This window comes from Plasmodium yoelii (assembly GCF_900002385.2).
Source record: "Plasmodium yoelii strain 17X genome assembly, chromosome: 12".
NCBI lineage: Eukaryota > Apicomplexa > Aconoidasida > Haemosporida > Plasmodiidae > Plasmodium > Plasmodium yoelii.
This window is the reverse complement of record NC_036184.2, coordinates 646,440-663,256: the sequence shown is the minus strand read 5'-3', so window position 1 is coordinate 663,256 and position 16,817 is coordinate 646,440. Positions and strand designations below refer to the sequence as shown.

Sequence of the window (16,817 nt, the reverse complement as noted above, 5' to 3'; positions counted from 1 at the left end):
TTCTATTATTGTTTGGAATACATAAAAAATTATTTTATAATTTATGTGGAATTTATATAATTTTATAAAATTCGTATTACATTGTGTTGGACCAAATTGAGGAGGGGTGTATATTATAACTGGTATTCTGATCCATTTTCATTAGGCATATAATTAAAGAACAAATGATTAATACCTTCATTTAAAATAATAAATGAATTTAATGGAAAGAATTTATTTTCATGTGAAAAGAATTGTTGTTCTGCCCTTGTATCTAACACTACTTCCAATATGCTTAACAAAAAGGCTATATTGATAACATTAATTGTTGTTTTAATAATTATATTTGTCATAGATGGGTTATCACTATATATAACTAGCGTGTATTCTTTCAACTTATTTTTTTTTATAGGGACGTTTGGAATTATATCGGCATAAAAATTGGGTATATTATTTATAATATATTTGTAACCATAAAACATAAATTTATTTATTGCACCTCTATTGTCTCTTCTTATATGTTCATTGCTATATACATTTAATGTTGGTTTTCCATGTGTAGATATATTCTCTTTATGAAATATAAAAGCAAAAGGAATTAAAAATGTTTCTTCAATCATTTTTTCTGTTATGAATTCATCCAAATATAAACTGAATATATCAAAGATATCCTTTTCATCAAAAATGATATTGTTATATGATTTTTTCATTAAAACTATGTCTCTTTTAGATGAAAAAAGGTTTGATGTAGATAAACTATATAATTCATTTGCATATTTATTTTTTTTTGCAAATTGTTCACTAAAATTTATTATATTTTTTTCTAAAAATAAATGTATAGATGAAATGTTATTTATATTTGAACTATTCATTTTCCTTTTTGAAATTACACCTAAATCAAAGTTATTACATAAGTTTTCAACATAATTTACTAATGATACTTTTTCTAATAAAAATAGAAAATAATCTATACTTATTTTAATTTTATTTTGAACATTATTGGAAAAGTAAAGAATCACCTGATTTTGTTCAAAAATTTCTGTGAACATAATATTTTCGTTGTATCTTATATCATCAAGAGACTTATTTATATATGCTATATGTTGACAATAAGCAATTGGTTTCCATATTTCTGTGCCTTTAAAAAATTGTATCAAATGTTTGGCATTTATTATTTTATTTACATTTGTTTCAGTTATCTTCTCACCATGTATATTTTTCACATTATTTTTAACTTTCGTAGAATTTTTTAACTTTAATAATTCTTTCATGGCGTTATTTTTGTCATCATCGTCATCATCTTCATCATCTCCACCATCTCCATTAGTCAAATATGAAGATTTGTTATTTAAATCACCATTTGGTGAAACATTATCATTATCATAAATATTAGACTTTATCAAATTATTATAATTTTCTTTTTTATTTGAAACATTTTTTTTATTTTTTATAGAATTTTTAAGTTCAGTTTTATTGATATTATCTTTTATGGATGAAAATTCAATATTACTAACATTATCATCTTTATTTTTATCTCCATTATTTGTCTTTAATTGGAATTCTTCTTTTTTATTTTGGTTTGGATCATTCTTAGTTTTTTCATTTTTATTATTAACATAATTATTAAGTTTTTTTGAACGTGAATGATTGGGGTCATACACAGTGTCTTTTAATTCCAAATCATGATCATCTTTTCCAAAGTTACCATATGTGGTGAAAATTTGTTTACCTATTTTATAAGAATTTATACGAGATACCTTTGATTTAATTTCATCAATAAAAATATCACTTATATTTGTTCTATCATTAATATTTATTAAACTAGAATTATAATAAATATTAACATAATTGTCATCTGTATAAGTTATGTCATTATCGGAATGATCTATTTTATTAGATATGTCTAATTTTTTTTTTCTAGTAGATATAGAATGTCTAAAATTATGATAAAAAATATTGCTATAAATATCTGGTTCTTCATTAATATCAACTTTTAATTTTGATTCTGTTCTTCCATTTCTTTTAATAAAAGGTAATTTTTCTTGCATCGAAGCTAATTGGCCTAAAACTCTAGATGTAGAATATTCTTCTAAATATGATGGTTTATTATAATGATAAAAAGAACACTTTGCATTTGGTCCATATTTTTTAAAATAACTAAGTATCAAATTAGTATAAGATTTACATGGACATACTAAAGGTATAGTTTTTTTATTTATATTTAATAAATTTAATATAGTTTTAAAAGTCGGTAAATTAATATGATATGTTTTGTTGTTTATTTTTACATCTACATTTTTTTTGGTAAATAATATAGACATACCGTCATATAATATCATGTCATTATTTGATAACTCTAATGTATCAGTTATCTCCATACAATAGGATATACAAATTAATTGATTAAGTTTTTCTATAAATATAATAGCTTCAGTTATATTGAATATTTTTAAATATTCGATAAATAATAATAAATTGTTAAAATTTGTTTTTGATGATAAATCTCTAAATTCAAAAAAACTTAAAAAATTGTTTGTACCATTCTGTCCAATCTTAACATACATACTATTCTTGATTTTCTTCGAAATCTCATTATCTATAAAATCCGCTTTTGTTTTCATTTTGTCTGATTTTAATTCTTTTCTTTTATATACAGGCCTATTGTTATTAGGATCTGGGAAAACATGTGGGATTATACTACTTTTATTTTCACTATCACCTAATAATTCCATTTTTTCTTTATTTTTTGATGTTAAATTATTGGATAAATCATTAGAATCATGTTTTGAATCATTTGTATCTATCTTATTATTTTGTTCATTCATATTTTCGTTGTTATTAGTAATATTTATATCATGATTACTGTCATTTTCTTTATTTTTATTCGGTAAGCTATTACGTAAACCAAATGTGTAATATGGATTTTCATATGTGTATTGAAAAGTTAAATAGTCATCTTCACCTTTTACATACAAATCATTATTATAATCCTCAATATTATTATTTATATTTTTTTCATAATCATTTTCATTATTTAATACTTCATTTTCCACATTGTCATCACTGTAATCTTTGGAGTTTTCGTTATCAATGCTTTGAATTTCTTCTTTATTTTCACTATATGCAATATATTTATTTTTCTCGTCAAATTTGGAATTCACTCCATTTGTATCTTTAAGTATATTATTACCGATTTGCAGATTTAAATTAGAAATATATGGATGTTCATTTGGAAGTTTTCGTGGATTTTCCATTGCATTGGGGTCAAAATATCCAAAATATGTGTTATAAATATTTATTATGATATTATCATTTGTATATTTTGTTTTAACATCATCCAACATAGGATAGTCTTTAATATAATTTTCCATATTTGTCATTTTATTTTCATCATTGATGTTTTCAATAAAATTGTAGATATTATCATTCATTTTATTTATTTCTTCACTTAAATTGTGTATTTTGTATTCTTCATTGTTATTAAATATTTCATTTTCGATATTGTTCTCGTTAGTTTCATGCTCATCATTATTGTTTTCTTCTAAACTTTCATGAGCCTCCTCATATTTCTCATAAAACGAATTGTTATTAAATTTTTCAAAATTTTCTTCTTCAGATGGGATATTTATATATTCTGGAGTCACTACTTTACTACGTAAAATTAATTTAATTATATTAGAAGATTGCTCATGAATATTATTAAAATATGTGTCTACATAATCTTTGTCCAGTATATCCAAATCAACATAAATACCCTCGAATATACCAGACATATACAATATTTTAGTGTCTATATCATTAAATGCAATATTTATATTGTGATATTTTAATAAATAGGATAAAAAGTTTTCGAATTTATTAATATTGTTTATATTCAATTTTGAATTTTTTACATATTGAAGTGCATTATTTATATCATCATATTTTGTATATTCCTTTTTATCAATGAATTTATTTTTTAATAAAGCTAATAAGATAGCTTTTTTAGTATAATTTTGATCGTTGTGGTCTGCATTGTATCTAGAAATTAATAAAAAATAAAATATAACAGAAAAAAAATAAAATATTTTCAACATTGTTAATTAAAAAGTTTAATTAGGTAAAACATCGATATATGAATGAATAAATATAACAATCGATTATTTAATTTGTTTATAATTCGTTCATCTTTTTATTGGTATTGTTATTTAATTTAAAAAATATATATTTTTTTTTTTTTCTGTGTCTGGTTTATTTAAAATTTTAGTTTCGTTATGTGTGTACATATAAACATATTTATTACTTAGACTCAGAAAAATATCCAATTAATGGATTTTTAATAATGAAGAATGGAATAATTAATATATTCGTTTCATGTGAGCATTTTAAAAAAATAATATTATAAATAAGTCACAAATAAATCAAAAATAAGTCACAAATAAATCAAAAATAAATCAAAAATAAATCAAAAATAAATCAAATAATAAATCAAATAATAAATCAAATAATAAATCAAATAATAAATCAAATAATAAATCAAAAATGAATTAAAAATAAATAAAATAATAAATAAAATAATAAATATATAAATTGTATTTAAAATATTACGTTTATGATAAAAAAAATATACAACTTCTCAATGTAAAGAATCTATATAAAGTAAAAATTGCATAATGCTGTTAATTGTTTGGAAAATAGTAAACAGTTAAAAAAAATTATCCAATATTTCCTTGGCAAATTCTATAACGTCACAAAAAAAAGTGTGTATATATTAATAAAGCATGTGCGCTCATGCAAAAAATAAAAGCGTAACATCCTTTAAAATAAAAAAAATAATTAAATTAAAAAAATTGCCACGAAAAAAAAATTTAATTTACACTTTAGAAAAAATATAAATATAGACAATATATTATGAAAATAATGTTACACCATTTTTACAAAATATTATTTGTGTAATTCGTCCAATTACATAACCGTGATCATTATAATATTTAGTGTGCTCTGAAAATTTTTATTTTATAAGAATATTTATATGCAAATGTTAATTTTTATTTATTTTAATTATTATCCTATGTTAATTATTATCCTATGTTAATTATTATCCCATGTTAATTTTTATTTATTTTAATTATTATCCTATGTTAATTATTATCCTATGTTAATTATTATCCCATGTTAATTTTTATTTATTTTAATTATTATCCTATGTTAATTATTATCCTATGTTAATTATTATCCTATGTTAATTATTATCCCATGTTAATTTTTATCGTATATTAATTTTTATCTTATGTTTATTTTAGAGTAATATAATTCCAAATATCTTTATATTTCGGTTTTAATTTAATTTTATTTTTATTTTATATTTCTTTTTACTTATTTTAAAATATGTCAAGAGTATGCATAATTACTGGTGGTACTGGTTTATTGGGAAATAGTTTTCGGGAAGTGGTAAAAAATGAAAATCCAAATTTCATTGAAAGTGAAAATGAAATCATTGTAAATTCTAATGATAAAAATGTAATTAAAAAATATGTTTTTTTAAGTTCTAAAATGTGTAATTTAAAAAATTATGATGATACTAAAAATTTTTTTGAAAAAAATAAGTTTACTGATATAATACATTTTGCAGCCCATGTGGGAGGTTTGTACGCGAATAAAAATAACAATTTACAATTTTTGTTAAACAATTTAGATATTAATTTAAATATAGTCAAAATTTGTCACAAATATTCGGTAATAATTCGAATAAATTCGTAAAAAAAAAAGTAGCAATAATACGAATATGTTAATTATATTTATTATAAAAATAATTACAAAAAAATGTGTAAAACGAAAAAAGAAAAGACTATGGAAAGACATACTTTAATAATAATTGAATAAAAAATATTAAAATGATAACTTATACACAATACATAAATGCCACCCTTTGGTTTAAAACATACATATATATATATATACATACACATATAATATATATATAATATATATATGTATATGCTCCTTTTGGCGTCTTTATAGATAACTAGAGGTATATTTGCACTATCCACGTGTATTTTCCCTGAAAAATGCGATTTACCATTAATTGAAGAAAATGTTCATGATGGAAGGTGTCATTTAAGTAATGAAGGTTATAGTACATCGAAAAGAGTCTTAGAAATATTGGTTCGATGTTATAGGGAAAAATATAATTATCAGTGGATGTGTATAATACCTACAAATATTTATGGTAAATATGATAACTTTAACTTAGAAAATGGTCATGTAATACCTTCTATTATTCATAAGATATATTTAGCAAAAGGTAATTGAAAGCAAATAGCTTTTTTATGATATAATATACACGCTACTACATAAAATATATTAATTGTGAATGTTTAGGTAGAAATCGCTTATTGATAGTTTAATTATATTATAATTCAAAATGTTAATATTTTTTTAGTTAATAACACAGATGTTAAACTCATGGGAAATGGCTCAGCTATTCGTCAATTTATTTACAATAGAGATATAAGTAATATTTTGTACTATATTCTCAATACTTATTATTCACAAAATTTAACCATTATTAAGAATAACATTTTTAATGTTATTTTCTCCACGAATTTACCTTCAAATGGTAATCACAATATATATCTGTTAATTTTCATTGTTATTGTTTTTCAAATAATATTTAATTAATCATATTTTTTCACCATTGCCAGAATTAAGTATCAAAGAACTGGCGAACAAAATAAAGCATTATATGAAATTTAATAACGAAATATTGGTAAATATATAGAAAAAAAAAGCAATTCCCTTTACTATTATTCATAATAACAAATAAGTGACGTGTGAAAAATATATAAATTAATTTTTTTCCCAGTTTGATGACACGCAAGACAATGGAATTCACAAGAAGGTTCCAATTTAATACTATTATAAGGATTAAAATAATAATAATAACAAAAATATAATACAAAATAAAAGCAAATGGACACAAATAAAATACATGTATATTTTTTTTCAGACGGCGTCCAACGATAAACTAATGTCTATAATAAATAGCTCTTTTTCATTTACTGATATAGATAAAGGTTAGATGGAAAAAATTACGAATAGAATAAAACTATAAAATTCAGATTTAAAGTTTATTTATATAACTTAAATGAAGCATATTATACTATATATTGACTATACATGTCTATGCTTATACATTTTTAAAATACATTATTTAATGTGACATTACAGGTTTAAAAGAAACTATTGACTGGTTCATTTCCGAATATAAAAGCATAAGAAAATGATATATTTTGTTATTTAATTTTTATATTTAATTTCTATATTTAATTTTTATATTTAAATTTTATTAGTTTTACCTCATATTATCTATAAAAAAATTATATTATAAAAAGTAAAATTAATGTGAAATAGTTTAATAAATTATGTAGACATATAATTGCCAACATATCACACAATTATGGTTTAGTTTATTTACAATATTTGTAATATATTGAAATATTATATATGCTTTTTTTCATAAATAACTTTTATTTTGAAAATATTCATAAACACACCAAAAAAAATTTACGACATAGCATTTAATATACGTATATAATTATAAGTATTATACTATATATATCAATTATTAAAAGGTGAAATGTAGAATTTATTTAAGTTGTACTTCCTCTAATAATCTCTTTTAAATTTTGATAAATTATATTAAAAATATGTCACAATGCAGAAGTTTATTTTGTGTATTTTATACTTTTGATAATATGCTAATAATAGTATAATAAAAAAACGATAAATATTTCTTTGTGTAGGGAATGTTACAATATATATACACTTTCCCTTATATATTGAAAATACCATACTATATTATTCACATTAAACAAATATACATAATAACATTAAAATTAGCCAGGTTATTATTATTATGATTACCAAACAATTAAACTACCAATTTATAGAAAAACTGTGTGCGAAATGCCACAAAACATGTAAAGATTTTAAATAATGTTATATTAATTTTGGAGAAAATTTACCTGTGTATATTTATTTTGTTATATATTATATATGTATATTTAAATACAACTTTTACATGAATTAATACAATATCTTAATATGAATATCATTCCTTTCTAATTTTTAATATATATACTTTATTATATACATATATTATTTATTTTTTTTTATTTACATTTTCATATAATGAAATATCTTTTAAATGGTGTATTTTTTAATTTTACATAAAACCAAAATTTTCAACAGTGGAATTAAGTACAATGTTAAAAAAAATATATGTTATTCTTAAGATATAGTTAGCAATATCTAGTATTAATATAATAATAACCGTGTTCATATATTTATGATGCGTACAGAAATATTACAAGAGATGGTCAAGCTATATATGCATATTTTTCATAGAAACCACACATGAACAAGAATATATGCATATATATATAATATATATATACAATATAATATTCATTATGTATTTTATATATACATACAATTAAATATGCGCTTATATTATTATACAAATATAATATTAGAAAATTGTATATACTACTATATGTGGTTATTGCTTTTGAACTATCACGAATACATATATATAAATATCAATTTTTTTATTTATGGAATTGGTTTCTTATATATATGATTAACCAATATAGATTTTATATGTATATTTGGATATATACATAATATACTTTACCTTCATTTATTCATTTTGTAGTATTCCCATATTATTTAACATTTTCAAAAAAAATATATTTTTTTTTATTATTCATTTTCTATGGAAGAAAATGGATGATAAATTTTATTTAACTTTTTCTAAAAGAAAAAAAAAAAAAGTGAGTGGAACAATAAATAAAGAAAAATTTAAAAAGAATTTTTCCAAAAGCGAAAAATATGTTAAAGTGTCAATATTAAATAAAAACACGAGTAAAAAAACTCTTCTACACACATTATTTAAAGGTTTTGTAAAGCCCTGTAATGAAAAAAGTACAGTATTTTATTCCATTCTATGTATTATTAATAATATATATAAATGTCCCTATTTTACAAAGCATCGATGCTTAATATGTAAGCCAATATATTATAATAGGGTATTAAAATTGAAACAAGAAAGTGAAGATAATGATAAAAGCGATGATATTGATGATGATCCAAGTACATCCTTGAAATATAATTTATACCATAATAGGAGGAAGGTAGATATAAGTGGGGTAACAAAAGAAGACAAAAAAAATGACATAAGTGGTATTTCAAGTTCAAACACTAGTAACAACAAATTCGAAAGTATTAATAAAAACAATGAAACTATTTCAAATAATTGTATGGGGAAAACTTATTCCAATACATGCACAGATAAAGAATGTTCTAAAATTGATAGCGAGGAAAAGAAGCAAGGAAAGAGTGTGTCGGTGCAAAATGCCCAAGAAGAAAATGAAGATGAAAGAGATGATGATGATGATAATAAAATAAAAAAAAATAAAATAAAAAGGGAAGAAATTAAACATGATAAGAATGAAAAAGGAGAAAATTATGAAGAAAATAAAAACACAATAACATATGACCCTTTAAAAACAAGCACTATAAACAATAAAACAAAATTAAGTTTAAATAATAACAAACAAAACAATTCTTCTAATAAAACAAATTTATTTAGTACATGCCCATTTCCTAATATCTTAAATGGAAAAATAAATTTGTCTAATACTCAGCAATATAATTTTTTATCGCATGATAATAAAATAAATTACTTAGATTTATATAATTTTGATTTATTTGATAAGACAAATATATATGATAAAATATTGTTAGATCTTAATCAAAACGAAATACACACAAATATATTAAGAACAGGAATATATTTCAATAAATATATGAATACAACACATAACCATAGGAATGTTGATCTGTTAATGGCATTAAAATCTTTTATAAAAGATTATACATTACCCCCTTATGAGCCAATTAATAGGCATATGAAAATTGTGATTGATAAAGAAATAAATTATATTATAATGTGTAAAAAGCATAGCATAAGTATGGGAGAAGTAATTAGATGGTTTAAAAATATGGTAACAGAAAGTATAGGTAAACATGTTTTAGACGAAATAAAAGAAATAATTATTAATAATATTAATAATTATATAAGAACTAAGATAATTATTCCATCTATAAATATATCAAATTATGTATCAGAATATATAATTGAAGATAAGGATATTTTATTAATATATACTTTTGATTATGATATATATATATCTATGATAAATGCAAAAAAAAAAGGAAAAACGTTCGAAATTTTCCTAGTAGATTCAGAACCATATAAAAATTCACACAATATAAAATTATATATAAAATTGGGTATACCTGTTACATATACATTACTTAGTAGCTTATCTTATAATATTAAAAAGTGTACTAAAGTTTTATTAGGTATTGATTCTATTATGCATAATAATATATATGGTTATGCAGGAACAAGTATGATTTGTATGATTTCAAAGGTAAATAATGTTCCTGTATATATAGTTTGTGAAACATATAAAATAAGTAATAAAATAATTATAGATAGTTTTAGTATGAATAATATAAATAATAATATAGATGTCTATGATTATATATATTTGCATCATTATCATAATTCAAAACATCATCATAATAATATTCCATCTATAAGAAAAAATGATAAAATTGCAGTAGATTCAGGTTTAGAATTTAATAAAAAACTGAATAATTTTATAGAATCATATCCAGATATAAAATCGAATCAAATTTTGTTTAGCAATATAAATAATGAAAGTTACATAGGAAGCACAAATTCCTTGAATCAAAACATGAAATGTCCAAAACCAACTATTATTTATTCTTCAGGAAATCCCAATAAATTTTATAAAAAAAGAAGAAAAGAAAATGAAAAAAAGCACAATATCAATAATATATGTGATCCAAATGAGTCTCCAAAATATAATGATGCATCTATAAAATGCAAGCATGATAGCAATAGTTTTGACAAAAGTAATATTCAAAAATTTAATGATAATCAATCATCTTCTCTATATATAGAAAATAAAAATGATCAAACATCGAATAATATATTAAAAAAAAATATTTTTTCCTTGCATGAAGAAGAAAAAACATCTCTTTTTATAAAAGTTGTTAAAGACGAAAAAATGAACACACTAATAATGAAGAAAAACAGTTACGAAGAAATAAACATTAATAAAACGAATCAAGATGAAATTAGCATAGGAGAAAATAATACAAATCAAACAAGCCAGAGCGCGTCTGGTTTGAAAAAAAAAGAAACTCCAGTTTTCAGAAACACAGTTAAAGATATAAGTAATGAAAGAATTGTTTCGTCAAAAAGCATTATGAAAATAGTAGATGAATCAAATGATAATAAAAAAGTTGAAACAATAAATATATGTATTAATCACAAACACAATTTTACAAATGTATCTAATGATTGTAAAAATATGAATAAAAAGAATAAACAATTTTATAATATAAAAAATGATAAAGCATTTTATGAACAAAAAAATAGTTATTTCATTAACTTTAAAAATTATTTAGATATCTCATCGAATAATTCAAACCCTAAAATAAAACAAAATGAAATTGAAGAAGAAAAAACTTCATGCAATAATGTTTGTGATTCCATTTGCAGTTCTATTGGAAATTTAAACATAAAAAATATATGCAGAGATAGACATAACGAAACAAATCTATTTAGTTCTGTTTTATCACATATTGATAAAATAAAAACAAATACCGATAAATCATTTTATGTAGCTAATATATGTAACGATGTCACTCCACTTAATTATATTAGTTACATTGTTACCGAAGTGGGGGTATATACAAGTGAAAATAAAAACTCCTTGAACGTTTTTATTCAAAATAATATTTAAAATTTTCATTTTGTTTATCATCACTCGTCTATTTAGCCATTAATGTGTATCCGTATATTTACCTATTCATTTTATAACATTTATTTATTTATTTTATAATATTTATTTATTTTTTTGTATATAAGTAATATATATGCACATGTACCTAGATCGTGTTTCTTTTTTTAGTATCCAACGAATATAATTTTTAATGATGTTTGTTTTGGTTGTTTCTATTTTATTTTTATTTTATTTAATAAAAATTAAAACAAAAGTTTTATTGTGTCTAAAATATAAAATCGAAACTTAAAAGAAAAAAAAAAGAGAAGGAAAATGCTTTTTCTTCTGAAAAAATTCATTATAGCAGAAACATGTTATGTAACGATAGCATAACAAGCTATATTTTAAAACATTATACAAAAACACTATTAAAAACAAAAATATTATCAATAATAATAAATTATGGCTTCATAAACAAACGGATAATAAAAAAGAAAAAATTATAAATGCAAGAATAGTAATTAATTATGTATATAAATAAATAAAAAAAAAAGATAAATAAAACTCAATATTATAGTAACCCATGGAGTTCCCATAAGCAGTTTTATGATTCGTTCTACTAAAAAAAAATAATAATAAAATAATATACATGTAAGCATATCCAAATAAATATATATAACTATAAAGGTGTTAAAAAACACTTAAAACGGTCTAAATTACATATACTCACTAGTGTATAATAAAAGTTAAAAATTTTGTTCAAACTGCACTTTTTTATTGTCTATACATGTAAACATACATACATACATAAGTGTATCTGCTTTGCGTACATATATATACACATATGTATATTTTTTAAAGTTATATCTATTAGCACTCAACCGTTCGTCTGTAATTGGAAATTTGGCTCCTATCTTTTTTAATTTTTTTTTTTTTTTTTTTATTATCATCACTTACATTTGAAGCCTGAATTAGCAATGTTAAAATAAACAAAACTATCGTTCCTATTATGTAATATGATAAATGGTTTTTGAAATGGTAATATATGTTTTTTATAAATGATGAGTTGTTTGCATGCTCATGGTTAGGATTATTCTGTAATAATGGATTCGTTGATTTATTATTTTCTATAAATTGATTAGAAGGATGTGAACTATCTTTAGTGTTAAGTTTAATTACGCTTGCTAATAATTTCATAAAGTCTTTCTTAATATCTTCAGGAATGTTTATATCTTCACTTGATATCCTAGTGGGAAAAAATAAAAGTATATAAAAATAAATAAATAATTTAGAATAAAACTATTGTAAGTCTTACTAAAATGGAAAAAATATAACATAAGAAGGGCACTGTTTAAGGTGCCAGTTAATTGATCATTATATGGTAAATCTATATGGATATATATGATTTCACATGTTTATATCCGTTTTAGATTGGCAATAAATGTACGTACGTATTAATGGGATGGGTAATAGGTGTGTTGTCCTTTTTTTGAAAAGTATACCCAACTATGGGGGACATTGATTCCATTACATTAGGCATACTTATATTTCCATTATGATTTTGCTCAGAATGATTTGTATTTGAATTGGTTGAGTTTGTTTTTGATTGATTGTTTTCGTTGTGATTATCCTCATGATGATTATTATTTGTCTCGGTATTATTATTATTATTATTATTACTACTATTATTATTACTATTATTATTATTACTATTATTATTATTACTATTATTATTATTACTATTATTATTATTACTATTATTATTATTATTGTGATTTTCCTTTTTATGGGTATTATCAATATCTTCGTTATTTTTGTGTTTTTTTATTTCTTTATCTGTTTTTTTCTCAGCTTTTAAGTTTTCTGTATGTTTGTTATTACTCTTTTCGTCTTTTGTATTATTTCCTTTATTTTTTTTGGAGGGTTTATCCTCTTGATCTTCATCATCATCATCATCGTCATCACCTTCGTCATCAAGATTATCATCGTCGTCATCATCATCGTCTTTATCTTTTTTCTTGGCATCTTTTTTATTGTCGTCTTTTTTCTTATCATCTTTTTTCTTTTCATCATTTTTCTTTTCCTCTATTTTTTTATTTTTATCGTTATTTCCTTTTGTTTTGGATTTTTTTTCATCTATTTCATCATCATCATCGTCATCGTCGTCAAAATCTTCTATATCAAAATCATCATCTTCCATATCTTTTTTTTTGTCTGTTTTTTTATCCTTTTTGCCTTTATCGTCATTTTTTTCTTGATCATGATTGTCCTTTACTTTTGGGTTTTCTTTATTTTCGACGTGTTCATTATTTTTGTTTTTTTCATTTTCAGGATGTTCTGATTTATTTCCCTCGCTATTTGTGTTTATAAAAGAGAAATCTATAAATGTAAAAAATACAAAACATTCATAGAATCAACTGTATAAGCAAAATTTAGGATCATATCACAATATCGACAATCTATACATGTGGACATAATAGTGATTTTATCACTACATTATTCAATTATTTTATTGTTTATTTTTATTCCTTTTGAGTTTTACCTATTACATTAGTCAAATCATTTTTATTATTTTTGCGGGGCCTTTTCCTAAATATTTGGGGTGTTTTATTATTTTCGACAACATTATTCTAAGAATTATTGAAAAGTTAACATATATATGTGTAATTTAAGAAAAAAAATAGTTACACACATATACATAATTTTCACTTTTATGAAATATATAAAGGAATAATAACACATAAATAAAGATTATAAATTTAATTGAATAAAAATAGAAATAATACAAATAATTAATTTTCATATTTTCATACATTTGAACAAAATTGAAAGTGTCTAAAGGAAGTAATGCAGCATAGTATAATCAAATACAATATTTTCATTTTTTGGTGCGTCTCTCTATCGTTTCTCTTTCCTTTTTCTGTATTTTGATGTTTTTATTTTGTGATTTTTTTTTCTATAATATAAGCAAGTGTCTTATATTTTATATGATATTCCCCCGAAATGGAATCATTACAAGGAGAAATTATAAATATTGTAAAAAAAAAAATTACTCTTATTTAATATAATTTGTATAATTCGATAGAATTGAAGAAAAACTATGTAATAAAAATGTTATATTGGAAGTATTCAAAAATAATAGAAAAAATATTGTAATATATAATAATGAAATTATAATATTGTCCCTATATACAACGTTTTGTGCAATATTTTTTTCTATGCACATATATGCATGAACAAAAATCATGCATAGAAAATAGTTTCGAAAGTAAATAAAAGGAATTTTGGTATTCCATAAAATAGATGGTGGTATATTACATTAATGTTTATACGCAATATATGAAACCCGGATAAAGTGTATAAAAAATAAATATTTATATTTATAAATTTACAGAAATGTACACATTTTAATTATTAAAATAATTTATTTTTAAAAAAACGTTGTTTATTACAATTAAAAATCAAAGACAATAAAAAAAAAATAGAGTTTTAGTTTTTTATTTATAAATTATCAACATATATTTTGTTCATGGTAGTAAAATTCTATAAAAAAAATTAAAGATTAAATAATGTTAAAAATAGATGTATGTATAATATTTATTCATTTGGTTTTATTACACTCTTTTCATAAAAATCCTTTTCATAAATAAAAGAGCCTTTGTAAAGTAATGATGAACTTCTACCCACTCCACTATATAATCATAGCAATACATATCTCCACTATATCTAAGGTAATAATAAACAAATGAACATTTAAATAAATTATTTAAAATTTGTAGTAATACATAATAATAAATAGTAAAAACGAATTAAGTGGATAATAAAATGTCGACCAAATAAATGCACAAAAATATAACAATATATACTTGCACATCTTTTTAAAATTACAACTATTTTATAGAATAATTAAACTATGAATTTGTAATATGTACACCATTTTAAAATATATTTTATAAGATTTTATTATATATATCGTTTATATTTTTGAGGTCTTTTTCTATATATACATATAATGTATATTCATACAATTGTAATATATACATGATGTTCGTTTAAAATTAGAATAATATAAAATATAATAAATTTGGTACATTTTAATGTAAATTTTATGAATTTCGTTAATTTTTAAAGTTCTTTATTTACCTGAAGGCGTTGCCTATTTTTATGTCTTTACTTGAGTTTACGATTTTTTGAAGTAAGGAATCATATTTTTTTTTATGAACAGATGATACATATAATATCAATGGAAGGGAAGTGACGTTTATTGAGTTGCAAAATTCCTTAGCATTATCTACATTAAAAGTGTAAAAGGGGATTTTGAGATTTTTTTCTTCTATTATTCTTGCTACTTCCCTAAAAACTGTTATTAGATTACTAAAATAAGTGAAAAATACATATTAAATGAATAAGTAAACATAAATAAATATATATAATGAGATAGAAAAAGAAATGTGGCTAATTGGGGTATAGCATATGAAAGGCTATATTTGTTTATTAGCTAATATATATACACGCATATATTTATACTTCGAATCAGCATCCCATTTAGCATATAGATAAAGAACAAAATCGTTGTCAGTGTTTAAATATAAATAATCTTTAATTGTATGTGATTTTTTGTAATTAATTTTATTTTCTAATATATAATTTTTGTTTTGATGATAATTTTTTGTTGTTAGCATTCGCTCGAATTCGTGAAAACTTAATTCCCTAATTTCACAAATAATATTTTTAATAAAAATTAAAAACAAAACAAATATTGATATTTTCATTTTATTATATAGGCAATTATTCACAAATGGGAAATAAATTTTAACCCTGAAAATTGTGTGTTGTAATATAAATTTGAAACTCTTATATATATGTCAATATAAATATAAGAAAATCATACAAAAAAAAGGTTAAATTAACTAAAAATAAAAATGTATTTTTTAAGGCATAAATTTTTTAAAATATTGTGGCTTATTCATT

At 21.3% G+C, this 16,817-nt stretch overlaps 5 protein-coding genes across 5 annotated transcripts; 2 read left to right on the top strand and 3 right to left on the bottom strand.

Annotated features, from left to right (window-relative positions):
- Positions 1-113: 113 nt before the first annotated feature.
- Positions 114-4,055, bottom strand: PY17X_1215700 (merozoite surface protein MSA180, putative; the record flags this gene model as incomplete). The annotated part of the gene is made up of 1 exon (XM_719992.2): positions 114-4,055. The coding sequence occupies one exon, from the start codon at positions 4,053-4,055 to the stop codon at positions 114-116; it is 3,942 nt and encodes a 1,313-aa protein (XP_725085.2).
- A 1,291-nt stretch (positions 4,056-5,346) lies between these two features.
- On the top strand, positions 5,347-7,244 carry PY17X_1215600 (GDP-L-fucose synthase, putative; the record flags this gene model as incomplete). Its single annotated transcript, XM_022956749.1, has 7 exons — positions 5,347-5,694; positions 5,980-6,262; positions 6,401-6,577; positions 6,663-6,727; positions 6,824-6,859; positions 6,968-7,034; positions 7,189-7,244. 7 exons carry the CDS (start codon positions 5,347-5,349, stop codon positions 7,242-7,244), a joined length of 1,032 nt encoding a protein of 343 aa, XP_022812605.1.
- A 1,503-nt stretch (positions 7,245-8,747) lies between these two features.
- PY17X_1215500 (initiation factor 2 subunit) lies at positions 8,748-11,867 on the top strand (the record flags this gene model as incomplete). The annotated part of the gene is made up of 1 exon (XM_724664.1): positions 8,748-11,867. The coding sequence occupies one exon, from the start codon at positions 8,748-8,750 to the stop codon at positions 11,865-11,867; it is 3,120 nt and encodes a 1,039-aa protein (XP_729757.1).
- Positions 11,868-12,716: 849 nt separating this feature from the next.
- Positions 12,717-14,728, bottom strand: PY17X_1215400 (conserved Plasmodium protein, unknown function; the record flags this gene model as incomplete). Its single annotated transcript, XM_724663.1, has 4 exons — positions 12,717-13,092; positions 13,298-14,225; positions 14,389-14,476; positions 14,660-14,728. 4 exons carry the CDS (start codon positions 14,726-14,728, stop codon positions 12,717-12,719), a joined length of 1,461 nt encoding a protein of 486 aa, XP_729756.1.
- Positions 14,729-15,460: 732 nt separating this feature from the next.
- On the bottom strand, positions 15,461-16,618 carry PY17X_1215300 (conserved Plasmodium protein, unknown function; the record flags this gene model as incomplete). The annotated part of the gene is made up of 3 exons (XM_022956748.1): positions 15,461-15,572; positions 15,990-16,220; positions 16,374-16,618. The coding sequence occupies 3 exons, from the start codon at positions 16,616-16,618 to the stop codon at positions 15,461-15,463; spliced, it is 588 nt and encodes a 195-aa protein (XP_022812604.1).
- Between the last annotated feature and the right edge of the window lie 199 nt (positions 16,619-16,817).